The 27663-nt window shown below is 47.5% G+C and overlaps 2 protein-coding genes across 2 annotated transcripts; one reads left to right on the forward strand and one right to left on the reverse strand.

The window, feature by feature from the left end:
- Positions 1-6144: 6144 nt before the first annotated feature.
- Positions 6145-9417, reverse strand: CHST14 (carbohydrate sulfotransferase 14). Its single transcript, XM_083587261.1, has one exon. The coding sequence runs from the start codon at positions 8837-8839 to the stop codon at positions 7766-7768; it is 1074 nt and encodes a 357-aa protein (XP_083443387.1). The 5' UTR covers positions 8840-9417; the 3' UTR covers positions 6145-7765.
- An 860-nt stretch (positions 9418-10277) lies between these two features.
- Positions 10278-15774, forward strand: TMEM270 (transmembrane protein 270). Its single transcript, XM_083587262.1, has 3 exons — positions 10278-10483; positions 12736-13126; positions 15481-15774. The coding sequence occupies exons 2-3, from the start codon at positions 12764-12766 to the stop codon at positions 15742-15744; spliced, it is 627 nt and encodes a 208-aa protein (XP_083443388.1). The 5' UTR covers positions 10278-10483; positions 12736-12763; the 3' UTR covers positions 15745-15774.
- The last annotated feature ends 11889 nt before the right edge of the window (positions 15775-27663 follow it).

Here is a 27663-nt window from a genome sequence, read left to right on the forward strand (position 1 = left end):
AGGCCAGATAACATCACTGAGGGAATGCACTTAACTTCGGACCCAGGTGTCAAAGCTTTCATTAAATCAAGGGGTTTCCTTTCCCATAGTAAATCTCTCACACTCTGGGAGCCTGCTAGTCTGAGGTTAAAGGGACAGAACTTATATCCCATGATCCTTGTGGCTAGCTGGTTACCCACAAGGCCTCACTCTTGTTGCTTGACCAAGGAATAGCTTCCAACTAAACCTAACTTTACTACAGCGCCTGTGTTAGATGTGGCACCATGTCATTTATATAAAAGTTTAAAAGTGTGGGAGCCAATATGCAGCCTTGTTTCACACCTTTTGTTGCCTTAAATGACTCTGGCAGACTTCCCCTTAAGCCTACTCTAACTCATGTTTCGGTGTCACGATAACAATTCACGGATTATAAGTCATAGGTCTATATTAGCATTTGAGAGTTTATTCCACAGTCTTTTACGGCTGATTGAGTCAAAAAGCAGCAGATAGGTCAATAAAGGCAGCAAACAGGTTACATTCGTTTATTTGTTGATATGAGACAGTGTAAAACACTGGTCAATGGTACTACATCCAGCTCTGAACTCTGTTTGTTCCTCATATAAGGGGTTATTTTCACTTAGGCAGTCTGTTAATTTGGTAAGGAAATGATGGGCATAGAGTTTGGAGGCTAATGGGGTGGTAATTTTGAGGGAGGGTTTTATCTCTTATAAATTGGCATGACGTTCAATTTCCAGCTAGCTGGCATTTGAGCTGTATTATTTATACGGGTATAGAGCTTGGCCAGGATGGGTTGCCACCATTCCATATATGTCTTAAATAGCTCTGGCGGCATCATGTCCTCGCCTGGCGCTTTATTTGGTTTTAAACTCTTTCAGAGATTTTATCTGCGGGAGTCACCACTTGCATTCTGGAAGATTTGACTGATTGATTGTCACCTCAGCATCGCGTGATTGCCCTGTCTGTTCTCCAAAAAGATCAGCATAGTAATCCACCCAGCGTTATGGTGGCATCTAGTGTTGATCTTGATTCTTTCATACCCCGAGACACCAAAAGCCAAAACTTGGCCTCTCTTTGCTTGGCCACTGCCAACCTTAGTTCTCGCCATTGGCTTCTCACAAAGCTTGCCTTTTTGTTCTTAATAATTTTTTTATAAGCTGTTCTGCTCCTTCCCATGTTTTCCTTGTTGTTTTCGGAAGGTTCCCCCCCCCCCCCCCAGATTCTAATCGCCCTTAGCAGGAGGTAGCCATACAAATGCAAATCATGCAAATCTTTCTCGCTCTGCCCTATCGGTTCCTTTGGCTGTGGACTGAGCTTGTTGATTAGGGGTAGAGCTTGTGTTGAACTGCATGTTGTTATCCACGTGTGTAATAAAAGAATTTTCACATACCTAGTGCTGGGGCAGGAGATCAGTTGCCCAACTGTTCATGGTTGGAGGAGTTTTGCCAGCCTTCTGTTTGTTGGTTATGGCCATTAATGCTCCTTAAGGTTGCAAGATTCAGTGACTCTTGGACAGAGCCAGTGGGGTTAGCCCTTAGGGTATCTTCAGTAGCTGTATGGCTAGTTACCACTGAATGGCAGTAGTCTAGGAGAGGCAGGGCTGTTTCTTTATTGCTCTGCTTCCTCTCTTGGGCTCTAGTTAGCACCATGGTGGATTTATTGCACGTTTGTTCTGGGTACCTCCGAAGGTTCAGTGGCTCTCAGTGACAGACAAATGGAGCTAGGTGTAGTGGACAGGCTTGTTAACAGGGAATTTCCTCCGAGCCAGGGGGAGGCAGGCAAATAAGAGTGGCCGGCCACAAGAGTTCAGCTGAATTAGCACAAAGTGGGCTGAGATAGTTTCCTCGCCACCCCCTCCGAGGCCTCAGAAGCAACAACAGTCTTGTTTCTCATGCTTTTCCAGGACTCAGAAGAAAGGAGGAGAGGGGAGACTATGGCGTGAAGCAGCTCATAGTAATTAAGAGTAGATTGCAGTCGTTCTGTAATTTCTCACCGACAGCGCTGGGCTCTGGAGTTGGTGGTATCATCTGGTGTTCCTCACTGTGAAGCGGTAACTCATCTTAAACTCGTCTCTGCTTTTAGATTATGGCTGGTGAGGTGTCTCCGGTAATAGCAGATCGGCACGGCGACCAGCAATAAAACAATAAAATAGGCCAGTAAAGTAAAACAACAGGGGGGATACATTTAAAACTAATGGACAGCGATAAAAGCATTTAAAAAACATTTAAAGCTGAGCTATAGGGTCAGAGATCCGCTAGAAGCTGCTGCCTCGGACATCCTCTGTTTTTCTTGAAGAAACTGGATTTGAGAGTTAGAAACTGTTACAGTTTTACCATCAGTTGGTGATACATGGCCCAAGAACTGCCAATCAGGAAGTGAAACAATTGACACATGTTCCTCAGTTTTCCTTGATGTATAGTATTTCTCATCTAATTTTTCTTGCATTAATGTCACGTCTTTTCACCCATCATAACAAAATCCACCACAAAACAAAGCTGGCGCTGCTTGAACTTCTTCCATATAGTACTTAACTGCTCTGTGGACTTTTGATTTGTCTACTATTTCTGGAATAGTGTATGTACGAAGAATGGCATTGACAATGGAAGCCGTGGCTCTATCAGAGATCGAATTCTGCAACTTGGCTTCCGCTATCTCCTGAAGATCCCTTCCTCAATTCTTCAAAGAGATTTTGGCAACACTAGAAGGACTATAGGTCAAGGTGCAGTACTTGGTTTCACCTGGAAATCTAAGTCTGAATTATTTGCAGGACAAATACCTTCCTCTATTGTTTCAACTTTATCTTCACCACAGTCACTGGTATCAACAATATCAACATTCTCGGCAGCAACTATTTGAAAGTGAGATTCTTGTTGTCGTCACTGTGCAGCCCTGGTTTCCTCTGCTTTCTTACTTGACTCTTCGGTTGTTTTCTGGTAGCCTCTTTATCCACTGTACTACTTATGGTCATATTCTGAATGGATCGCTGATCTTTGAGAAATTCACTCTCTATCTTTGACATATTTGTCAACAACTTCAAACAAACAGGAAATTCCTTTCAGAAACACATCTTTTTTTTAAAAAAAATAAATTTTAATTGCTTTTCCACAAAAATTTAAACAAATACACACATATAAACAAACAAACATAGATCATAGCTTTTATAAACCTTGATCTAATTAATATTGTTTGGTGACTTCCTCATGTCCTCCTGGATGGATTTCAATATATATCATTTTAACGGTTTTCCAAATCAATGTTCTTATAAAATTAACTTTTATCTCTTGACATCTTTCTTTCTTCCCAATTCAGTATTAAACCTATTAATCCATCACATAATACATATTGTAGTTCTAAGCCTGTTCAGTATTTGCAAGGTTTTCCCAACTAATTTAATTTAACATATTTAACTAAATAGTCATTAAATTTCTTCCATTCTTCCTGGAACTCCTCCTCCTTCTGGTCGCAGACTCTTTTGGTCAGGTCGGCTAGCTCCGAAAATTCCATCATTTTCATCTGCCATTCTTCCACTGTTGGCATTTCCTGGGTCTTCCAGTTCTTAGCTAGTAAAATTCAAGCAGCAGTTGTGGCATCTGCAGAAACGTATCTTTCTTGACGCTTTTCATACACGTTCAGAACACGGGCCCTAATTGTGTCTTTCCAGACTGTTGGTATGGATGCGCGTTTGTAAACACCTTCAACACAACAATCTCTGCAATAATACTGTGGCCTTGGCTGTTTTCCTATGTCCTATGTGAAGACTGAAATTTCAATTCAGTGGCGGAAGGTCAAGATACTGATATGCAAGATATTAACTGATATCCAACAAGGTGCCACTAGCCACAATCTGGCTGGCTGCAGACTTGGAGAAGCTCTCTCTGAATTTGCTCCCTTTTTTAAAGCCCGAGTTTCAACGCCCACCTGAGCTGGCTGCGCCCCCTGCCTTTGCTCGCCTCCATGGCAGGGGGCGCTGCAGGGAGGGAGAGGGAGATGGGCTTTCTTCTTTCTTTTCTCCCCCCCTTCCTAGGCAGGCGTGTGCTTAGCATATCACCTGCCACTCAGGGACCTGATTGAGGTTATTGACCATTTTTTGGGAGGAAGGCACTGAGTTGTTGAGCTATTTTGGGTGTGTGTGACAAAAAAACACTCCAAAAAATAAAAGCCAGTGCCACTCGCATGTAGCGATACAGCTATCTTTACAGTATGACATTACTATATTACAAGGCTGCGTGTCTAACCTGTATTAGGGATTGGTGCATATTACAAAACTCAGACCTGCTAGATAGATCTGGAAAGCTACAACAACTGTTATGGTCGGCATGCTTACTAGGGTACAATAAAGTAAAGAGTCATAAGAATTTCTTAAATCATTGTATTATAAAAGGGTCTCTTTATACGATCTGGGCAAAGTATGAAGAGCTTTTGGAACCTAAAACACCATGGTGGATCTCCCCCCTGGAAGCATTTGCTGTGAAAAAGAAAAACATGAAAGAAAATTGGCCGGTATATAAAGCACTACACGAGAGTTTTTGCAGGAGTTTATATACCGGCCAATTTTCTTCAATATTTTGGATTCTTGCTTCAACCCGACTCACGAGTAGTTAATGGTACAAGGGAGACAGCAGATTTGCCCTACTTCGCCAGCACTTCTAAGGCCCACATTTACTCAGTCTTGCCTCTGTGTTAACTCTCACACTTTATTCTTCCCAGCATACCTAGCTAAACAACCGTCTGTCACCTCACAGCCAGTTAGCCTGGCACCCTTCCAAATCCCCAGAAACCCCTTTTGCAGGGATAGCCCAAGTTTTATTGCCCTTTATGAGATCTAAATGGTGTGGTTTGATGGTCTGCTAGGCCTGAAATCTGAGTAGTTTATCACAATGTGTGAGGTAGGTTGTAAGTACCGCCATTCTTAGGCTAAATTTGAAATAGCACATTGAGGGCTAACTAGGGTTGAAAAGTATTACAATTGGGTGGTGTGAGTGCGAGCAGACAGCCTAAACTGCCACCTTGTGTATTGATGTCATCAGCCCCTGCTTAACCCTGGGCCAATAGCTTCCCTCACAAGTCATGATGTTTCTTCAGAACTTTGAGGCACCTGCTATTCCCCTCTGCAAGTTTTCTGGGTCATATCTCTGTGTCCATTTCTTAATTTCTCTCCCAAATCAGATATAGTCATTATTCAGCAGTTATTTTTCTCTGCAGGTAACTTCTCAGCATCTCTGAGGAAGAAGGAGCTACATATGTCAGTCTGCATGGGGTCAGATATCACCGATGGATTATTTTTACGTTAACGCCCTGTTCTTCGCCAAGATGTATTTATATGGAGGGTGATGCCAGAGTCTGGTCTAAGTGCCTCCATCCATGATGTAGTCAATATCTTTCCCCCACATCAGCTTAGTACCATTTAGATGGCTAAATTCAAAACAAATTTACATGAATTTGATATTATTTTTATTTTCTGTTTTTGTTTATAATAAACTTTTGAAAAAGGTTATGTAAGGTAATGCAATGTAATTAATTTCTATACCGCCCTATACCCGAGGGTGGTTCACAGAATAAAATCAAGATATAAAACCACAAAATACATAATAAAAATAAAAACAACAACCCAATAGCCCCCCAACCCAATGGTGTTGTCCCGAGCGAATCTCCACCCCCCCGTTTCTCCCACTTCCTCATTCATCACATCTACAGGTGCTGCTACATGCCCTCTATCTTTGAGCTCTTTGCTCTCCCTACTTTCAAGGCTTGCTGGGTTCTTGGAGGGGTGGGGTCTGGAGCGCTTTCTAAAGACACCGCTGTTGCGCCTCTGCTGCTTCTGCTACCTCCTTCTATTATTTCCCAACTCCTCCCCCCCCCATCTGCCTACTGAGTCACATTCTCTAAAAAGGATTTGTTCATTACATTCTCGCCAGAGTAGCCACGAGAGGGGCTGTTTGCCCAGTTTATCACTTTAATTGCTCTTGGGAGATCAGACCTCTATTATCATAAAGAGCACACACAAAAAGTACAGTTTAATCATTTGCATGTTTTCTTAGCTATGCCATGTATTATATCATGTTGGATGACACGCTAGAAGGAAAAGCTGAGATAACCCAGGGGTCAATTAAGTTGCTTTCTGTGTCCAACGTTTAAAAGTTGTAAATCTGCGTTTCTTAAAAATTTGTTTATTTTCAGATTACAAAAAACAATGAACAAGAGTTCATAACAACAATGTTCATTCCAATCAGTGAAATCAACATGTACAATGTCCTGTAATAAACATTTCAAGTATTATTCCAAAAGGTCTTGCCACATTTTTGTATGTGTTGATGGGGGACTTCTTTGTGCCCGGTATTTTTACATAATCCAATAAATGCTTGCCAATTTGTTATAAATTGAAAAGAGACAGGTATTCCCTCTTAGCCAAGAAACCGACATGCCAATTCAAAACTGCTAACATAACTGACCGTATTCTAGCCGAGTGGCTCTCAAAACGTCTTTCTCTGGGCCACACTTTCAGAATAAAAATTAGCTCACGCCGCGCCAATTTTTTATTGAGAAGAAAAAACATGAGAAAATAGAAATAAACGAACTCTTAGCAGTGCCGATTTATAACATAGAACACAACTACCATGTAACATGATTATGGGATATCCAGAAAGTATAAAACAATGCAGCTACATAAGAACATGAACCATTGCCAAAATATAAAATTGTTGTGTCCAGCACTCAGTTTGAACGGCGATTCTGGATCACAACGACGATTGTCCTCAGCATCATTTTTTAAAAAAAATACATACAAACTATTTAAAAGGCAGGTACAGAATAAACATCCATGAGCGATCCAGTTCAATTGTTTTCACATTTAATAACTATAATACTTAAATAGAAAGTTGTGTGAATGCATGTGGATAATAACAACAAATTCCCTGGAGAAATTAGGCTTTCTAACTACTTGGTTAAAAGTTACGCCAGAGCTAATTTCTGAGACAAGCTATTAAAACTATTTTCCTAAGCAAATAAAGCATAATGAAAATGAAGAAAATATAATAGCAACCGACCAAACTACTGCACCAAGGAAAATATAAATCCTACTACCTGAACTGCATGGAGAGCCAAATTATTTGAGTGTACTTTGCACACATGCACTTACTGTTATCAAAGAAACAGAGAACTGTAGCGTTGGAAGGGGACCCCAAGGGCCACTTAGTCCAACCCCCAGCAATGCAGATAGGCTTTCGCATATTTTGCATTTCCCCTGTACTTGACACTTTGAAAGCTACAATCCTTAAAGGTCATACAATCTCCCAACTTGCACTGTGTGACTGACTTCTGAGTAAACATGCATAGGCATACTCTGCAAATGCTGTTTCATACAACTTGGGGAAGCAGCCAAGTGCTTGAAATAACACAAGCCACACGTTAATTGTCTTCATTGCTTCATATATGCGGGCAGAAATGTTTTTAAGATGAGGATGCTACATATATATTACACAAAATAATGGAAATAATACTTGACACGGCCTGATTCTATGCATGTCTCCTGCTATTCCAGTTCTTAAAATGTGACTGCTGCCCTGCAGTTGATAAAAAAATGCTTTGGTCCTAAAATACACAAAAACCACATACAAAACTGTGCTTAAGTCAGCAGCCCATAAACACTTTGTATAAAAGGTAATGCTTTTGTTTAATGTAAAGGCAACCTGTAGAGCAAAGCAGCAAGGCATTTGATATTAAAAAGGGGATAAAATTGGGAAATTGCATAGGACACCATAGTGGAAAATGTTCATTGTCTGCAAAATTGACTGCTAACATTTGGAAGCGGGTAAGCAAATAGAGAGTAATCCAGAATGTACTTTGGTAATAACTCTTTGATAAGCCCCCTTGGAGTCTTACACAGGTAATAATGCAAAGTTTCTGGCGTCACTGGCTTATACCACGATTGCCGTTCCGGGAACTGCACAAACGAAGGCGCCCGAACTCTTCCTAGCACGTAATTGGCGTCCTCATTTAGTCTTTCGTAGGAGCCAATGAAATCGTACCTGACTGCGCAGGGCTGGCACAGGTTGTAGATGGGCATCCAGTGCTCATTCATCCTCTCCACGTCTTCATCTAAGAGGTACTGGATGAATTCGGAGAAGGTGACGTCATCTCCGCTGCTTTGCCCAGGGTTTTTCCTGTAACGTTTCACTATTTCCACGCCGTACCTTAACTGGTATTCTTTGATCTCCCCGAATTTATTCCTGTAAGCGGACAGCAGCCTCTCCATCGGGTCCCGGACGAAGATGAACTTGAAGTAGTGTTTGAGGCGGTAGCGGATCTCATCCGGCTTCATGTCGCCAAGGAAAACCAGGTCCCTCCGGTGGTCCATCTTCAGCTGGGTGTTCACGTTCTCCAGGGTGCCACCCAGCACCTTCAGAATGCGCTTCCAGTTGGAGCAAGCCACCTTGGGCACGTAGCAGTACAGGAAGTGGTGCTTGTCGCTCACCAGGAGGTGCTTGAGCACCACGCGCCGCTGCGCTGCCGAGAGCTCCCACACGCTCCGAGGGGTGCCCGCTTGCCCGCATGCAGCATGGATGGTCCGGTTGCGGATGTCGTGGATCACCTGTGCAGCCACGTCCTCCTCCTCCTTCGCCACCCCCATGCTGCCACCACGCCTTGCCGGCAGCTCTCCGCGGGCAGGGTGCAGAGGCAAGGGCTTCACCTCTGCCAGGATGCCCTTCTCGATCATCAGGAGCAGGCTGCTTGATGCCACAATCACACCAAACATCAGCATGGAAGGCAGGAGCTGGCGGGGGCCGCTGCTCCGCGGTCGGGCCCTGGTAGTGGCCCCCGCGGGTGCGGAGGGGCATGGAGACATGGCCTGCTGCGTGGCCTCGGGCCAGAGGGGCTGTTGGATGGGCCGGGCTGGCCCTGCCGGCAGCCGCCTGCTTCGCTTCTTTTTGCAGATCAGCTGGGGCTGCAGCTGTCAGCCTGCCCAGGGCCGGTCAAGGATGGTAGGAACTGCCCCCTGCAGCTCTGCCTCTCTCTTTGGTGTCTTCCGGGAGCTGCCGAGGTGGGTGCTGGGCGAGGAGAGCCAGTGCTGCTGCCGGAGGAGGAAGCCCTCAAGTTAGCCTTGCAAACTGGAAACGCGAGGGTTAATACCACAGAGCAGCCTTTCCCAAACTTGCTTCCTCTCCCCACCAGGAAGCAGATGTTGCCCATCATCTCTGACCTGTCTGTGGGGCCAGGGCTGCTGGGAGCTGTAGTCCAATAAGCCTCCGAGGGGCGGAAAGGGGTGGGCGGTTTGGGAAGTGGCCTCACTGGCCACAGCCTGGAGGAAAAGCTGTCTGCAGTGTCACTGGGTGCTCTTAATCTCATTTTGAAAAGAGATCTATCCATATTCTGCAAAAAAACCCTCACCCCAATCTTTATACGCTGCTATACTGAAATCTTCAAACGTTTATTTGTCCTTGATTGCCAATATTGAAATCTTCAAACATTTCTTTGATTGTCCTTGATTGCCATCATCTCCTGTCACACCAGGGTGGCATGACGCTTCCTTTGAGAACCCCTGCCTATTATGCCAGGATTCAACATTTAAACTCGATTGTTTCTGGCAGCTAGTAACTTTAATTCTCACTGCTGTTAAAGAGGAAGGAGAGCGGATCATTGTTCAATGATCTCTGGGTCTGGGTGACTTTAATCCCCAGCAATGCTAGTTCTGGTGTCACATCTATCTTTATAACACAAATTGAAGTTATTTCACTGGGGACAAAATAATCTAATGACTCCACCATGCAACCACAGGTACCTTGGTTGTTACACTCCCTCCAGCAGATTTGACTGACTTGAAGATGTTGAAGCGCTATCTATGATACCCATCTTTAAATGTTTCAAGGGTTATCACATAGAAGAGGCAACAAGCTTATTTTCTCCTGCTCTGGAGGGTAGGACTTGAACCATTGGATTCAAGTTACAAGAAAGGTGATTCCGACTAAACATTAGGAAGAAATTTCTGTGACAGAAAGAGCTGTTTGACAGTGGAACAGTCTCCCTCAGGAGGTTGTGGACTCTCCTTCCTAGGAGGTTTTTAAACAGGTCGGATGGCCATCTGTTCATGGATGCTTTAGCTGAGATTCCTGCATTGTAAGGGGTTGGACTAGATAACCCTTCCAATTCTATGATTCTATGACTCTTGAGAGTGTCACTGCCTCCAAACACACAAAGTACAATGTTGAGGCCTGTAATGAGCAAGCTCAGACACAGTAATGCTGTTTCTGGTGGGGGAGGAGCCCTAGTGGCTGGTCAGGAACGACATCACACTGGCGGGACCTGCCCAGTGATGTCATGAAGTGACATCATAAAGCTGGAAGGGATGTTGGAAGCTCACAGCTGCTTCCTCCAGGAAGTCGCACAACATTTCTGGGACCACTTCAGCCTCTGAAGTCCCAAGGACTGTGTTGCGTTGATACATCGATTTAGCCATTGCCTAGACAGGAGGATCGACTACAGAGAGTGAAAGGTATGTGCTTGAAGGCATAAGGATGCATGACTTTATGTCTTTATATACAGTTCTTTGATCGCACCAATTTGTTTAACAGGTGTATGGGGTGTTAAGGGAGGTGGCGCCCTGTACTCAGCTCTTACCTGTGGTTCCTAGAAGTTGTTAGCATGTGCCAGTAGCCATACCCCGGAAATGGCTTTGACTGGCCAGCTAAACCAGGTGAGGGAGTCCTTTTCTCTGTGAAGAGAGCCAGTGTAGGGTATAAGAAGCTGCCTTACATTGAGCCCGACCGCTGGTCCATCCAGCTCAGTGTTGTCTACTCTGGTTGGCAGCTACTCTCTAGGATTTAAGGCAGATGTCACTAGGGATTGAGCTGTGGCCTTTTCCCCTGTGTTCACTGTGTTGGGCAGTGGGCAAAAGTATGTGCTCAGCAAGATGCATGGCTGAGCTACCCTGCCCTTAGTTAGCAAGGAAGCCTTAGGACCATTTTTCCAGCCCACAGCATTTTTCATTTTGTGGGTTTGTGTGTCAGGGCTAACGTCCCTTTCTCACTGCTAGGAAACTATCGGAGAAAATGTCAGGACATTATTTTTCTTTCCTATCTCACCTTTTCCTCCAAGGAGCTCAAGGTGGTAGATGTGGTTCTCTGCCTCTTCGTTTAATCCCCAACAAGCCTGCAAGGTAGGCTAGGCTGAGAGGCATGCCTGGCCCCCAAGGCCACCTTCAGTAAGCTTCACGGCCGAGTGGGGATTTGAACCCTGGTCTCCCAGGTCCTGATCCGACACTCCGACCACTGCCCCAAGATGGATAATGAGAGGGCCTTTTTGGGAGTGGCACCCATCTTTTGGAACGCCCTCCCATCAGGATGTCAAGGAGATGAGTAACTGTGTGTAACCGTTAAAAGACATCTGAAGGCAGCTCTGTATCATAGAATTGTAGAGTTGGGACCACTAGGGTCATCTAGTCCAACCCCCTGCAATGCAGGAATCTTTTGCCCAACATGGGGCTTGAACCCACGACCCTGTGATTGCTCAAGCAACTGAGCTATTCCCATATTTTATACATGGAAGCCTTTTAATGTGTTTTACAGTGGTACCTTGGTTCTCAAACTTAATACGTTCCAGAAGTCCATTCCAAAACCAAAGCATTCCGAAACCAAGGTGCACTTTCTCATAGAAAGTAATGCAAAACGGATTAATCTGTTCCAGACTTTTAAAGACAACCCCTAATAAAACAGCAATTTAACATGAATTTTACTATCTAACAAGACCATTGATCCATAAAATGAAAGCAATAAACAATGTACTGTACAGTGGTACCTCAGGTTACATACGCTTCAGGTTATGTAAGCTTCAGGTTACAGACTCCACTAACCCAGAAATAGTGCTTCGAAATCGTGCTCTGGCGGCGCGGCGGCAGTGAGAGGCCCCATTAGCTAAAGTGGTGCTTCAGGTTAAGAACGGTTTCAGGTTAAGTACGGACCTCCGGAACAAATAAAGTACTTAACCTGAGGTACCACTGTACTATAAAATAAATAAGACAGTATTGTAGATGATAAAAGTTAAAATTAATTTTTTTTATTACGTGCACTGATGATAGTCATTGTTTGGAGGGGGGGCTTTTATCCATTTCTGCAGTCACACAATCAATCAATCAATCAATCAATCAGTAACAGAACTGGGTTCCACACAGTCACAAAAACAAATTAACCAAAAAAGCTTCAAAAAGAAAAATGCTAAATAAATAGCAAAAACAAAAGTGCCAGACTTAATCTGTTCTGGAAGTCTGTTTGACTTCCGAAATGTTTGAAAACCAAGGCGCATCTTCTGATTGGTGCAGGCACCCTGGAAACAATAGCCAACGGCCGCATCGGACGTTGGGCTTCCGAAAAACGTTCAAAAACTGGAACACTTTCGGGTTCTCAGCATCTGAGTACCAAGGCATTTGAGAACAAAGGTACCACTGTATTTTGGTTTTTCTATATGTTGGATGCAGCCCAGAGTGGCTGGGGCAACCCAGTCAGATGGGCAGGGTACAAATAATAACATTATTATTATTATTATTATTATTAGTAGTAGTAGTAGTAGTAGTACTAATAACTAGTACGTTTCAAGGAGGCTCCTCCTTTTAAGACATTACAGAAGAACATAAGAAGAGCCTGCTGGATCAGGACAATGCACTCACGGTTGCCAGCTAAACCGGAATCGCGGAAACAGGGCTCGAGTTCGAGGTCGCGTTACGCTATGGGTCAACGTCTTTTTATTTCACAGACTTCTTCCGAGTGCTGGGCTCACCTCGATGGAGCCGGACATTCTCCAAAGCCACGCAGACACAAACCCGTGTGGCCGAGTCCCTGAGCCAGGGCCCCAGTCCCCAGCGCCTGTGGGCAAGGGGATGCCCGGGATGGTCCAGGGCGGGCTGAGCACCCTGTACCTGCACTTTCTCTCCTTGCGAGTGGGGCTCCTGGACTGGTATTTCTGCTTCAAGCAAATCCAGTGGGACCTCCTGCGGTGGATCCACGCCTCCTTCGAACTGGCCACCGACTTCTTTTTCTGCTGGGCCCAAAACATCCTCTTGGCTTCCATGATGCTTCTGCTGCTGGCCTGGAGGGCTCGGGACGGAGCCAAGGAACGCGGGTGGAGATCGGTGCTACGGGGCTTGGTGAGGGGGCCCCAAAGGAGGTTGGGTCCTGAGGAGGAGGGCAGGGGAGCCGGGGCTGAATCCTGACCCTTCTATGTACTTGGAAGCCTTTATCGAAAGCAGCTTCTCCAGAGCCTCGCAGAGAGCAGCTTGCAGCAATAGCCAGTAATGGAAACATAGAGGTAGAATTGGAAAGGGTCAATCTCGTCCGATCCTCTGTAATGGAGGAAAGATGCTCTCGTGTCTTCAGACTTAGGACCCCATCTGCCCTCTCCACTTACAGCAGCATCGTGCTACTTTAAACAGGTAATGGCTTCTCACAAAAGAACCCTGGGAAGTGCAGTTTCTTAACGGTGCTGAGGGTCGCTAGGAGACTCGGATTCCCCTTGTGGAGTGACAGTTTCTCAAGAGCGGTTTGACCGTTGCTGTTTTCCCTTTGGGAACCATAGCTCTGTGAGGGGAATAGGGTCACCTCACGATTCTCAGAATCCTCGACAAAATGATGTGTCCTGGGATTCAGCATCCTTGACAGACTGTTTCCCAGAATTCTTTATGGGGAGGGAAGCTGCGATTGCTGTGATTGTTTAAAGTGTTAAGATGCTGAAGGAGCATCTCCACCCCCGTTGTTCAGCCTGGACACTGAGGTCCAGCTCCGTGGGTCTTCTGGCGGTTCCCTCACTGCGAGAAGTGAAGCTACAGGGAACCAGGCGGACGGCCTTCTTGGTAGTGGCACCCGCCCTGTGGAATGCCCTCCCATCAGATGTCAAGGAAATAAACAACTAACTGACTTTTAGAAGACATCTGAAGACAGCCCTGTTTAGGGAAGTTTTTAATGTTTGATGCTTTATTGTATTTTTAATACTGTTGGGAGCCGCCCAGAGTGGCGAGGTATAAATTTATTATTACTATTATTATTATTATTATTAAATGGATAGTGCAGATGGGACCTTAAATTCTGAAAGGCCCAACACAAAAGGAAGAAGGAATGGGGGGGGGGGCTGCCATAGCCGCAAGGAGGCTGGCCATGGCAGTAGATAGTCTTAGCAGGACCTGTCACTGCTGTGGGAAGGCCCACCATGGAATATTGAGAGTGCCTGGCCCTGTTCTTTACAATTTTTTTTGGGGGGGTGGTGGCTCTTGGCCTCCTGTAGATGCCCCCCCTGTTCTTAGATGTTCTTTCTGGTGGTGGTAGCAGCCGGGGAGCAAGCTCCTGCAATGCCGCTCTTTCTCTGGCTGACGGTTGATCCCAAGTTGGTTGTCCCCCATACCTCCCTACTTCCTGGGAAGCAGAGAGCTGGCCCCACATTGGCCCTAGATCACCAGGCAGAGGTCAGACTCTACTTCCCGTCTGATCTGCCATCCTAGAGCAACTTCTTCCTTTTGTCCGGCATAGCAACTTAACCTCAGGAAGGAGGAAGAATTTTAATTTGGTAATTGCGTTTGTAGACAGAAGTACCTGTCAGGGAACTGACATCGGAGCCAGAAGTGGAGGCAGGTCTCCCAAGCGATGCCGGAGAAGGGCCAAACAGGGAGAGAGGAGACTCATCAGCTGGGGAAGGAAATCAGCGTAACACCAGGGATAAAGGGGGGCGGAGGGGGGAATCGGAGAGAGAGCTCCAGGACTCTTCGCTGGAGACCAGCGGGGAGAGCACAGGTCCTCCGCTACCCACACCCACCCTGCGCAGAAGACTTCCGCGCAGGGAAAGTAGGCGTAGACTTGGCGTCAAAGAACTTCTTTGCTGGAAGAAGTTCAAGAAACGCCCACTGACGGATTCTGCTAGCAACTGAACAGCCACGAAGTGAAGGGCTGTCCAGCCAGGAAAGGTTTAACCAGGCTACCTAGCCAGGAGTGGCGGCAACTTACGCACGAGCAACCCCATATAACCATTACAGTACCCTTTTATGAGCTCTGCTGTTTAAAATTATTTTGATTAGCTTGCCATTTTAACGATCATTTTGGATGGTTTAAAATGGTGGTTTATTGTATGCGGTTTGCCGCAATATTTATTATACATTTATTGCAATTATATCCCACTTTTCTCCCAAGGTGGGAGCTCAAGGTGGCATACATGGTTCTCCTCCCACTCCTCATTTAATCCCCCAAACAATCCTGTGTGGTAGGTTAGTTTGAGAGAGGCAGTGCCTGGTCCCCAAGGTCACCCAGTGAACTTTATGGCCGAGAGCAGATTCGAACCCTGGTCTCCCAGGTCCTAGCCTGACACTCTTAACCACTACACCACATTGGCTCTGGTGGTGTATATAAATGAATGACCGAGTCAATGCACGAGCCGTTCCTCCCAGCACTGCTGTTTGCCCTGCTGGGTGTGTATGGCATGTTGCTACTCCCTAATGAGCCCTCGCCTTTTCCTTGCCAGGCTCCGAAGGGTCTGATCACTCGGGTTTTTTCCCTGCTGAAGGCCTGCTGCCGGTACCTTGAGAGCCTTGTGGCTCGGATCGTTTGGGGTCTGGCTTTCCGCTTGACTTGCCCCATCGCCTGCATCACCCAGGCCCTGGAAAGCACCTTTCAGCATGCTGTCGAAATAGCAAGCGAGGAGGAAGATGAAGATGAGGAAGAGACTGCGCTGGTGCCAATGCCATGCCGCGCCACCTTTCTCCCTAAGCAAGAGGAGCGGACCTAGCTGGCGTCCAATAAATGGCACTGGAAGCGAGCCTGGCTGTCTGCTTGATTCCTAGGAACGGTATGGTACGATATCTTCATTGTCATAGTCCCATACAGAACAATGAAATTGAAAAACTACGTAAAACATTCAAAACCCAACAAGCCTCCTATCCCAGCTATCCCAACCTGGTTAGCCCCCTAAAAACTCTGATATCCATTTTAAAATACAATATACTCCCATACAGACTCCTTACAATGCATTTAAAACCAAAATCGCATTTGGGTAGAAACTTCTTTCTCAGGTGACTAGTCTTTATAACTGTACTTTCTTCCAGTAGGCAGAAGCCGAAAGAAATCATTTCCAGGGTGCGCACTGTCCTGCGCTATCTCTGCAGCTTTCTTACGGCACCTGGAAGCATAGATTTGATCTAGGTGGGAAGAGTGCACCCAGTTATTCTCTCCACAGTCTTTACGACCCTGGACATCATTGTTTTTTCCCTGGCCTTGCAGCTCCCAAACCACACACAGACCATAAGTCAATACACTCTCCACAGTACAATGGTAAAATGCCATCAACAGGTCCTTTGAGAGATTGTTTTTCCGGAGGATTCTCAGAAAATATAACTGCTGTTCTCTCTTCATCAGGCCTTTGCTGTTTTCTCCCCAGGTTAGGTCATCTCTCAACTCCATTCCCAGAAATTGAAACACTGAGACCTGTTCCACGCCCTTCCCCTCAATAATAAGTGGCTGAATATTCAATTTACATTTTCTAAAGTCCACAATAATCTCTTTTGTTTTCTTTAAGGAGTAAGTTGTTTTTCCTGCACCACTCCCCCAACTGCTCAACTTCCTTTCTATATGCCGCCTCCCCCTCTCCAGTCGTGATTAAACCAACCACCGTTATATCATCTGCAAACTTAATGATCTTATTACTGGGGTATTTGGGGACACAGCCAGCTGCGTACCCGATCAGATGCGGAGCTATCCTTTGACATTCTCACTGCTCTTAATTTTGTAATGCAGTTCTGTAGCCAAAACATACACACAAACATATACACGCTAGTCTGCCTTTCGACCAGGAGGGAGCGCCCTTGATCTACATTTCTGGGTCATTCCCCAGAGCCAAAAGGCAAAACTTTGCTTCTTTAAGCAGTCTCTTGCAAGGGGCTTGTCTCGTGATCTTCTCCTGTCTTAACGCTGATGGTTAATGATGCTGGCAGCAGAGCAGGTTGGAACGAGAGTCGTGCCAAAATCTGCCCTTCGTTTTCTGAAAGCTCCCCCCGTCCCGCTGTGAAAGAGGCTCCCATTTTTATGTTTCATTCTCGGGGCGTGTTAGAATTTCAGTGGATGCGAAGTTTTGAGCTTACCTTACAGCTGCGGTGTGTTTTGTGTTTTCTTTGCAGTAGGACATTTCTCCAGCAGTTTCCTAACCCGCAGAACCATAGAATTGTAGAGTTTGAAGACGCCATGAGGGTCGTCTAACCGCCTGCAATGCAGGAATCTTTTTGCCCAACATGGGACTCGAATCCATAACCTTGAGATTAAAAGTCTCATGCTGTACCCATGGAGCTTACCTTGTTTAGTAAAAAGGCTTTTCTCAAGATTGTGAAATCTACAATGGGCTCACGTTTCAAAATCGGGCCTTTTATTTTATTCAATTGTAGTCAAATATTTATAAACCACGCTTGCGTAAAAATGGCAGCATGCTACAAATTCAACCCAGGACTTTTGAAATTTGTTTGGTAGTTCGGCTAAGTAAATCTACAAGATTGGTGCATATAGCTGTGCCTCTATATAGCATGTTGGGTGAGAAACCATCCCTTGAGACTATTTTGGAAACCTATGAAGAGAATTTTGAAAAGGGTTCGGGGTGGCAAATTTGTTCCAGCTTTTAATTTTTGAAATCCAAGAGAAACCGTTTTTTGTGTATTTTTTTTTTAACAGACACACCAATAGCGCCCCCTGGTGACTTGTGCACCTCTTTGCACATTTCAGGGTGCAGGATTAATGCTCCTTGAAGAAAGCAGGTGGGTGAGTGAGCTCTGGCTGCGTTCCTTACAGCCAGAATCACAGAAGCATGCAAGAAATGGAAATAATGTTCATCATCGTCCCTTTCCTTCCACACCATGGTCTGGCAGAGGGATAAACCGAGCCCTTAACATCCCCCCCCTTTCAACAGCAGGGTTCAGCCCAGACTTTGAACATCATCCTGGCCCTGTGTTGTTGGATTGCCCAGACATCCTTCACGGCTGTCAGAGCCTCTGTTCTCCCGCTCTTAAAAACCATTACTTTAATAGCTTGTTTCACACGTTTAGCACTTTGTTTCCATTGCTAATTGAGTCGGCGGGTCCCCTTACAAGATCAACAGGCAGGGTCACCCTCCTTCGCATTCTCCACTTGCTCGCTGGCTGGACGAGGTCCGGACGCCTGGCTCGCCTCGCAAGCTGACATTCCTGAGCCGGTCCCTCTGACAGGCCGGGCCTTTTTTCGCTGAGAAATTCTCAAATTAGCTGGCGCTTTCCTAGACGCCGTGTTCCCAGGGGCTGGCGTTCGGCTCGGGCAGGCAACAGCTGTGCAAACAGCTCCGCTCACCTCTGGCGGGTGCCAGCTGGCAGGGAGTAACGCTCGGCACTGGGAAAGAGGGAGGGGGTGCCAGAGGCAAAGCCAGGACTCGAAGCCCAGATGCCCCATTGAGGTGCCTCTGGACTCAACCCCCACCCCCATTCCCTTTGGCGGCACCTGTGCAGCCTGACGCCATCCCAGGCAGGTACAGGGCAAGTCGCGTTTTGCTCTGCAGTGGGGGCATCGAGGGGACTGGCTGAGCAGGGAGGGTGCTGGCTTGTTCAGACTGCTGCCCCATACTGGGATGTGGGACACCTGCGGCCTTCCAGATGTTTGCTGGATTCCAGCAGCCAGGCTGATCAGAGATGGCGATGGGCAGTGCTTTATTTTTAAAGAAAAAAGTGTTACACTTGTAACGTGGGGGGAAAAGGTGCTGGTACAGTGGTACCTCAGGTTACATATGCTTCAGGTTACAGACTCCGCTAACCCAGAAATAGTACCTCAGGTTAAGTCAAGAACTTTGCTTCAGGATGAGAACAGAAATTGCACAGCAGCATCGGAAGGCCCCATTAGCTAAAGTGGTACCTCAGGTTAAGAACAGTTTCAGGTTAAGAATGGACCTTCGGAACGAATTAAGTTCTTAACCCGAGGTACCACTGTGCTGTGTACCCTTGAGTACATCCAGGAAAAGGCACTGGTGATTGGGGAGTTGTGGTCACAGAGTTGTAGAACTGTCGAGTTACAAGGGACCCCATGGGTCATGTAGTCCAACCCTCGGTGATGCAGGAATCGTAATGGAAGAATCCCTGGCAGAGGGCCACCCAACCGCTCTTTAAAAAGCTCCAAGGAAGCAGAGCCCACCACCATCCAAAGGAGTCTTGTTCTGCTGTCGAAAAGTTGTCACCGTCGGGAATTTTTTCCAGATATTTAGGTGGGGTGTTGGTTTGAGTCTGGGCTTTTATGGGGCAGCAAAGCTCAACTCCGGAAGCAGCAACAAGAGCACCCTGAGCATGTACAGAGTCCATCCCCTTGGCTGCTGCAAGAATTAACAAAAAAACGCCCAATGATTACGTTGGAGGCGCTTTCGTGAGAAGCCCCTGCGCCTCCTTTCATAGCTGTCAACTTTCAGATTTGAAAATAAGGGATCAGCAGCCTCACCTGTCCCGGGGACAGTCTATGGGATATCTAACAATCCAGGATAGCAGCGGGAAGCAGTGCAGGAATAAGGGAATTTCCCGCAAAAATGGAAGGTTGAAAGCTATGGCCTCCTTTTAGAAAATAAAACTGGCATCCTGCACCCAGTCTGGAGATTTCCCACCTGAACAGAACCCTGCGTTGCTTATGAAAGGAGGACAGTTGTCTCAGAAACAGCTGGTCGGACTCAAAAACTCCCAATTTCTGCAGAGCTGAGGGGAACAAAGCTGCTTTATCCTCGTTTTCCCATCTAGCCCAGTATTGTTGACACTGACAGGCAACAATGGCTGTCCAGAGTTTCAGGAAGGAACAAACATTCCCAACCTTGGAGATGCCAGGAGGGATTGAACCTGCGACCTTCTGCATACGGAGTAAAAGCTCTGCCACTGAGCTATGGTGGTTCCCCTGATTCTGAGGCTGTTTGAAAGAGGGACAGGCTGCTTTTGTGTGTATGAGAGAGGAGAGATGAACCATCTTTCAGTCGTCAAAACTCCTTCCAGTCCTCTCCAAATAAAGAGCTTGACTCTGGCCTCTGTTCAGTTTGGGGACATAGCAAACTTTTTAACCTCAAGCAGTGATTTTTGGTTAAGCCTCCCTGGGTGGGGGGCCACTCACCCTGGGGACCTCTCTCAAAGCCAAAGGCATTTCTTGGCCTGGGTGTTTATTGCCCTGCAGAGACTTTTTTTACAGGGCAGAAATATCACAAGATCTGGCGGGGAGAGGGAATGACTTCATGTTCTTCCAGGCTCAGGCATCACCCAACAGCATTCCAAGAGCATTATCAGGAACCGTCGAAATGCCCCGGTGGAAACGCACAACTTGGAGGACGGAGCTGGGTTTGGGGCATGATCCGGAGGGACGTCTTTGGCCTCACCCAAGCTCTGCACATGAGGAATGGCTGCTTGGGCAGGAGATGCCCCGGAGGATTATGGTCCAGATTGACTCTCCCTTGTGCGACCTCGAAAGCCACCGCCTTCTAGGCCTTTTCGTATTGACTTTGGGTTCCCATCGGGCTCCCAAATGGAACCAAAAGAAAAACAAAACGTGAAAGGCTTTGTAAGTGCTTGACATCGTGGTTTCAAAGAAAGGGAGCACGTTTGCAGGAGCAGGGGGCAAATTTGGGGTTCTGCATCCTGTTCTTACAGTGGCCAAGCAGATGCATCCAAGGAAAGCCCCCAAGCAGGACTGGCACATGAGCTGACCCTCTTCTTTTGATTCACAACCACTGGAATTCAGAAGCATTACTGCCTCCAACTTTGGAGGCTGAGCCAAGCCACCTTGTCCAGTCAGTAGTTGTTGATAAAGCCATATCCTCCAGGAATCTGCCCAATCCGCCTTTAGCCATCCAGGTTGGTGGCCATCGCTGCCTCCTGCGGGAGGGAGTTCCAGAGTTTAACTCTGTGCTGCATGAAGGACTTTCTCTCACCTGTCCAGAATATCCCGACATTCGGCTTCACTTGGATGTCCACAAGTTCTAATGTTATGAGAGAGGAAGAAAAACTGAATGTGACACTTAAGGCACAATACAGATCTGGGTAATAGCTGGGCATTCCATTTCTTATTCCAGAAGCCATGGTATATAATTTGATAGGTACAGCACCTATTAGTGACTGACCCACTCTGCAATCTTCATCTTCAATCTGTGTCCAAAATGCAGGCTTCAGCATAAAGCCCATTTACTCACTCACTCACCCATCCCCTGCATTGTGTCATCAAGTGTTCTGGAGAACTCAACAACTTAAATCCTGTTTGGAGACATTTTACATGGTCCTAGCCCTACGTGGGGATACCATTAGGGATGGACGTAGGTGGCACTGTGGTCTAAACCACCGAGCCTCTTGGATTTGTTGATCAGAAGGCTGGCGGCTCGAATCCCTGCAACAGGGTGAGCTCCTGTTGCTCTGTCTCAGCTCCTGCCAACCTAGCAGTTTGAAAGCACGCCAGTGCAAGTAGATAAATAGGTACCGCTGCGGCAGGAAGGTAAACGGTGTTTCCGTGCATTCTGATTTCCGTCACGGTGTTCCGTTGCACCAGAAGCAGTTTAGTCCTGCTAGCCACACGACCTGGAAAGCTATCTGTGGACATACACCAGCTCCCTTGGCCTGAAAGCGAGATGAGCACCACAACCCCGTAGTCGCCTTTGACTGGACATAACCAGGGGTCCTTTACCTTTACCTCTTACCTATTAGGGATGGAACCTGGCACCTTCTGCATGCAGAGCTACGGCCATCCTCCACCCCAAAGAAGCCACCTGAGCACCCATGCAGCCAGTCCTCTTGAAGGAGCAGGTATGATGCTCCAATAGGCCATTTGAGGACATTGGCTGCTACGGCAGAGGGATGGGGCTTTGGGGTAGGTGCTGAGGAGAAGGAACCCCCACCCCTGGGAACGTTCAGCCAGAGCGTTCTGTGCGTTCAATCCCACATTCGGCCGGGCGTGCCAGAGCGCGCGGAGCTAGCCCTCCTATTGGCTGCCAACGCCGCTCTGCTCCGGGGCTGATTTACAGCCTCGCCCTGCTGCTCCTCGCTACCTGGTCGACAGCCATGTGGGTTTGCAGGCCAGCACCAAATGCCTTCGTGACAGCTCAGCTGGCTGTGAGTGCCGGGCAGGAATGTCTGGATTTATGAGCTGGGAAACCGGGCCATTGTCCAAGCCCTCCCTGGGGGCTCGTGGTGCTGAGTGGAGCTTTGGGGCACTTGCAGGAGGGCCTAGGCTTGCCTTTCCTCACCGAGACGCCTTCTTCCTATGCTCTGGCCCCAGGTATCAGGTAATCCTCCCCCCCCAATAGGGAGAAACCCTGCCAACCCCCCATCCCTCGCCAGGAGAGCTTTCCTGACCCGTCCATCTCTTTGCGCGCTGAGTTGAAGATTGCAGTGCGAATTAGTTAATTAGTTGTCGTAAAATTATGAGCGCTTTGCACTCTCTGACTTTTTGGAGTCATCCCATTTTGTTGCTTCAAGTGAGGGCCGGAAATCATTGCAAAAGGTTTTACCAACCAGGATTAGCAAGGTCAGACGATGAAGTCTTGAACTCGCAAACCACAAACTCGTTTAAGGCTTGGCTGACGTCAGCTGGGCAAAGGAGGTGTCCGGTGCCGGCAACGTCTCTCTGCAAGCACCAGGAGGAGAGCTCCTCTCAGCTCACCCCTCCATAGTCCTTTGCACCTCATAAAAAAGGAAGGGTGTGGCCTAGCTTGACCCCAAAGTCCCCACTCCCAGCAGCAGGAAGGTGACAGCGCTGGGATGCACCCAGTCGGGTGGCCAGGGTGGCATAGAGAGCATCTAATGGGGATCTGAAAGGGCATCCTAATTTGACTTTACTTGGAAAACAAAAATACAGTGTACGAAAGAAGAGTCGGCTGGATCAGGCCAGTGGCCTACCTAGTCCAGCATCCTGTTCTCACAGTGGCCAATCTAGATGCCCTTTATGGGAACAAGAGCAAAACAGCAACATTCTCTTCTTCTGCTGTTTCCAGCAACTGGTGTTCAGAAGCATTGCTAAAACCAAATTGCTGACTGATGTGAGCGGAAAAGTGAACGCAAGCGGGGGAATATGAAAGGAACCGAAACGGGATCAGTTTGCCTGTGGCTGCTCCCTGCTGGCCTTTCTTCCTCCTAGGACAACTTCTGCTCCTTGACTCTCTCTGGACTGTGGCCTCGGGAGTGCTGAGCTTCTCTCTGCCACTCTGCAGCTGAAAATAACCGTCTGGCCTGCCGTGTAAGCCTGGGGGCACCCAGGTGTCCGCTTCCCCAGCTCTTGGCAAGGGGCCTTTTCTTCTCCGAACATAACAGGCAGGCTGCCCGAGAACAGAGAACAGGAAGCCCACTTTGTATTAGGCCGGGAGGCGGAGGTCTGTGAGGGGTGCTTTAAGGTTCCCACCGGGAAGGGGGGAAGAACAGGGTGGTGGTGGTGGCGGCAGCAGCGGTGGCATCGAGCCCCGCAATTGTCTCGCAGACCCTGGAGAGACTGGCGCTACGAAGTGCTGCTTGGCCAAGGCTGAGCCTTGTGTATGGTTCTTGGCCTTGTCTGAGCCATTGGCCAGGTACGTAACTATCCCAGCCATTTCCTCTTGGTTCAAAAGGGAAAGGGGGTTTGGCTATAAATATCCCCTGCAGTCGGGAGGAAAACATTGCAGACAGATTGCGTCCGTGGCAGGCGCGGCCGGCACCCCACTTTTCTTTCCGTCTCTGGCTCAGCGGCACTGGCTCAGCGGCAGGGACCCGGGCCAGCTCTGTCCCACATTGGCCGGTGATTGATTGATCCCCCCCCCGCCCCGTCCAACCCTGTGACTGGGGCCAAGTCTCCGGGTTACGTGCTTGAGGGTGCAGAGAGGGGACCGGGGGAAAGGGAGGCTGAGCTGGACCAGATGGTGCTATTGTCACTCAAACGGGGTTTTGGGGTCATTGGCTAGTTGGGGGACCAGTGGCTCTGTGGAAGAGCATCCATCAGTGTTTGCAACTTGCAGAGGAGAGTAGTCTCTCATGCCTTCCAACATTTCTCCGGTGAAAATAGGAACGTCTATTCAATAATAATAATAATAATAATAATAATAATAATAATAATAATAATACAGTCATACCTTGGATCCCAAACGCCTTGCGAGTTGAATGTTTTGGCTCCTGAATGCTGCAAACCTGGAAGTGAGTGTTCCAGTTTGCAAATGTTCTTTGGAACCTGAACGTCCGGCGTGGCTTCTGATTGGCTGCAGGACCTTCCTGCAGATGACCGGAAGCCACGCTTCGGTTTCCGAACGTTTTGGAAGTTGAATGGATTTCTGGAACGGATTCCATTAGACTTCTGAGGTACCACTGTAATAATAGTGTTTATTATTTGTACCCCACTCATCTGACTGGGTTGCCCCAGCCAATCTGGGGGGGATTCCAAAATAATAATAATAAAAACATTAAACATTCAAAAACTTCCCCATACACTTCTGCCTTCAGATGTCTTCTAAAGGTTGTATAGTTACTTATCTCTTTGGCTCAAGGGTCCTATAACTCCATACCCTCCAGCATCGTAAGGAACATCATCAGGAAAAGTGGGACATTCTGGGATCAAAGCAGAAATCAGGACAGCTTTTGTAAATCTGGGATGGTCCCTGGAAAATAGGGACACTTGGGGACTCAACAGCAAAGAGTTGTCTCCCATACTAATCCTACTGAGAATAGGCCCATTAATAGACATACCTAACTTGGGACGCGGGTGGCGCTGTGGGTTAAATCACAGAGCCTAGGACTTGCCGATCAGAAGGTCGGCGGTTCGAATACCTGCAACGGGGGTGAGTTCCCGTTGCTCGGTCCCAGCTCCTGCCAACCTAGCAGTTCGAAACAAAGTGCAAGTAGATAATAGGTACCGCTCCGGCGGGAAGGTAAAAGGTGTTTCCGTGTGCTGCTTTGGTTCGCCAGAAGCGGCTTAGTCATGCTGGCCACATGACCCGGAAGCTGTACACTGGCTCCCTCAGCCAGTAAAGCGAGATGAGCGCCGTAACCCCAGAGTCGGCCACCCTGGGAACGGCTTCAACAGGTCGGCTCAACCATTGATGGATTTTTCCTCAAAAGAACATGGCTAAATATCACGGGTGTTAATTCTGTCTTGTGACGGTGGAGGTCCTCTTTAGCTAGCTGTCGTGCTCGCACAGCACATTGTAAAGGTAGGTAAACATGTGCGAGTGGACGGGAGGAGAGGGAAGCGTTATCTTCGTTCAGGCATGTGAGATAGGACCGGAGCAAATGTAAAGAAACAACATTCCCAAACCAGGCCTGTTAATGGCAGTTTCATCTGACAAATCAGTGCTTTTGTTGGCTACCCTTTTCACAATTCTGGACGCTGCTGGGTTTAAAAAAGGAAAGGTGTGTGTCGGCGGGGGAGAGGGTCAAGTATTTAATCTGGCAAGTTAAGAGCAACGGGCACGATCCAGGCTGCGTCCTGAGCAAAGGAATGCACACGCACGCAGTCTTTGCACCAGCAGAACTGGAATAAATGGGAGGGGAGGTCTCTTGTAAGGAAATCCCATGTCAGATCAGCATGATGGTCTTAACATTTGTCAACGATTTAGCTGTTCTTCCATAAGTCAATTTAAAGGAATTAACAAAAATCCCAGCCTTGGCTTAATTTTCCAGCGGGGTGAGCGAGCAGGAACGAGACTTTGGGAGTCTCTGGGGAGGGATAGCTCAATGAAGATGTCAACCCAGGGTGTGGCAGCTGTGAAGAAGGCAGAGTCCATGCTAGGGATCATGAGGAAAGGAACTGAAAATAAAACAGGTATCCTAACGCAGCTATACAAATCTATGCTGGAATATGGTGTACAGTTCTGGGGGCCTCACCTCCAAAATGGTATTAGGTTGGAAATTGCGGAGTAAAGGTATTGAAGTGAGGAAGGAGGATAAACCCGAGGTGTGTTAGGAGTCTGCACGGTGTTGAGGAAGTGGATAAGGAGAATATATTTTTTTTCATTCTCCTGTAATACAATACAGTGGTACCTCGGGTTAAGTATTTAATTCGTTCTGGAGGTCTGTTCTTAACCTGAAACTATTCTTAACCTGAAGCACCACTTTAGCTAATGGGGCCTCCTGCTGCCGCCGTGCCGCCGGAGCACGATTTCTGTTCCCATCCTGAAGCAAAGTTCTTAACCTGAGGTACTATTTCTGGGTTAGCGCAGTCTGTAACCCGAAGCGTATGTAACCTGAGGTACCACTGTAGTATGTTCAGTTCTGGGCACCACAGTTTTAAGAAGGATGTGTGCAGAGGAGGGCAACCCAAGATGCTCCAGAGTCTGGAAAGCAAGCCTTATGAGCAATGGAGGAGGAAGTTGGGGATGTTTAGCCAGCAGAAGAGAAGACTGAGAGGGGATAGGAGAGCCATCTTCCTATATCTCAAGGGCTTTTCCATGGAAGATGGAGCAAGCTTGTTGCTCTGGAGGGTGGGTCCCGAACCATTGGATTCAAATGACAAGAAAGGAGATTGCAACTAAACGTTAGGAAAAACTTTTGGAGGGTAAGAGCTGTTCAACAGTGGAACAGACTCCCTTGGACATTGGGGGACTCTGCCTTGTTGGAGGTTTATAAAGAGAGGATGGATGTTGGGAACTTCAGGACAGGAAAAAGATAGTGCTTTCTCACACCATGCATGGTTAAAACTGCGGAATTCATTTCCACAAGATAAGAGTGATGGCCACCGACTTCTTGTTGTTTAGTCGTGTCCAATTCTTCGTTACCGCATGGACCAGAGCACACCAGGCACTCCTGTCTTCCACTGCCTCCCGCAGCCTGGTCAAACTCATGCTGGTAGCTTCGAGAACACTGTCCAACCATCTCGTCCTCTGTCGTCCCCTTCTCCTTGTGCCCTCCATCTTTCCCAACATCAGGGTCTTTTCCAGGGAGTCTTCTCTTCTCATGAGGTGGCCAAAGTATTGGAGTCTCAGCTTCAGGATCTGTCCTTCCAGTGAGCACTCAGGGCTGATTTCCTTAAGAATGGAGAGGTTTGATCTTCTTGCAGTCCACGGGACTCTCAAGAGTCTCCTCCAGCACCATAATTCAAAAGCCACCGACTTAGATTGTTTGAAAAGAGGATTAGATATGACGATAACCTGCATTAGTAGGCAGTGTGCCCCTGAGTATCGGATGCTGACATTCACAAGTGGGGAGAGGGCAGCTGTTCTGCTGAGGTCCTGCTGGCGGACTTGGTGGAAAAGGCAGAAACTGGTCTTGTGTGCAAGACCCATCTAATAAATGCCACAAATTGATCCTGGGCAGCTCTGCTCAGCGGGCCTTGCTCATTCCTCCTGCTTCCAATCTTCATTACTTGCGGGATAATTCTAAAATGCTGATGAATTTTATGAGGATTTTTGTTAAATTGCAAACCGATGTGGGCGTATGGAGAACTGAACTTTGAAGGCTGGGGAAATGGAGTGAAACCGGAGTGGACAGATTTTGCCCATCCCTACTGTGAGCAGGGATGCCCCCCGTGGCACCCATAAAAACATTACAACCCTCTGCGTTTTGCTGCGGCTCTCCCCTATTGCTCCTCCAACCGAGGGGTCTCCTACCTCTTGGCCTGTCAGCCCCACTGCTTCTCCTTTCCCCATCTCTGCCTTCCCGTCCTGGCCTGGCTGAGATCCGTGGGCAAAGACCCAGCTTGGCGCGGCGCCTTTGCACAGGAGCAGCCAACAGCTGCCATTTTTATG

Source organism: Podarcis filfolensis (genome assembly GCF_964270895.1).
Source record: "Podarcis filfolensis genome assembly, chromosome: 15".
NCBI lineage: Eukaryota > Metazoa > Chordata > Lepidosauria > Squamata > Lacertidae > Podarcis > Podarcis filfolensis.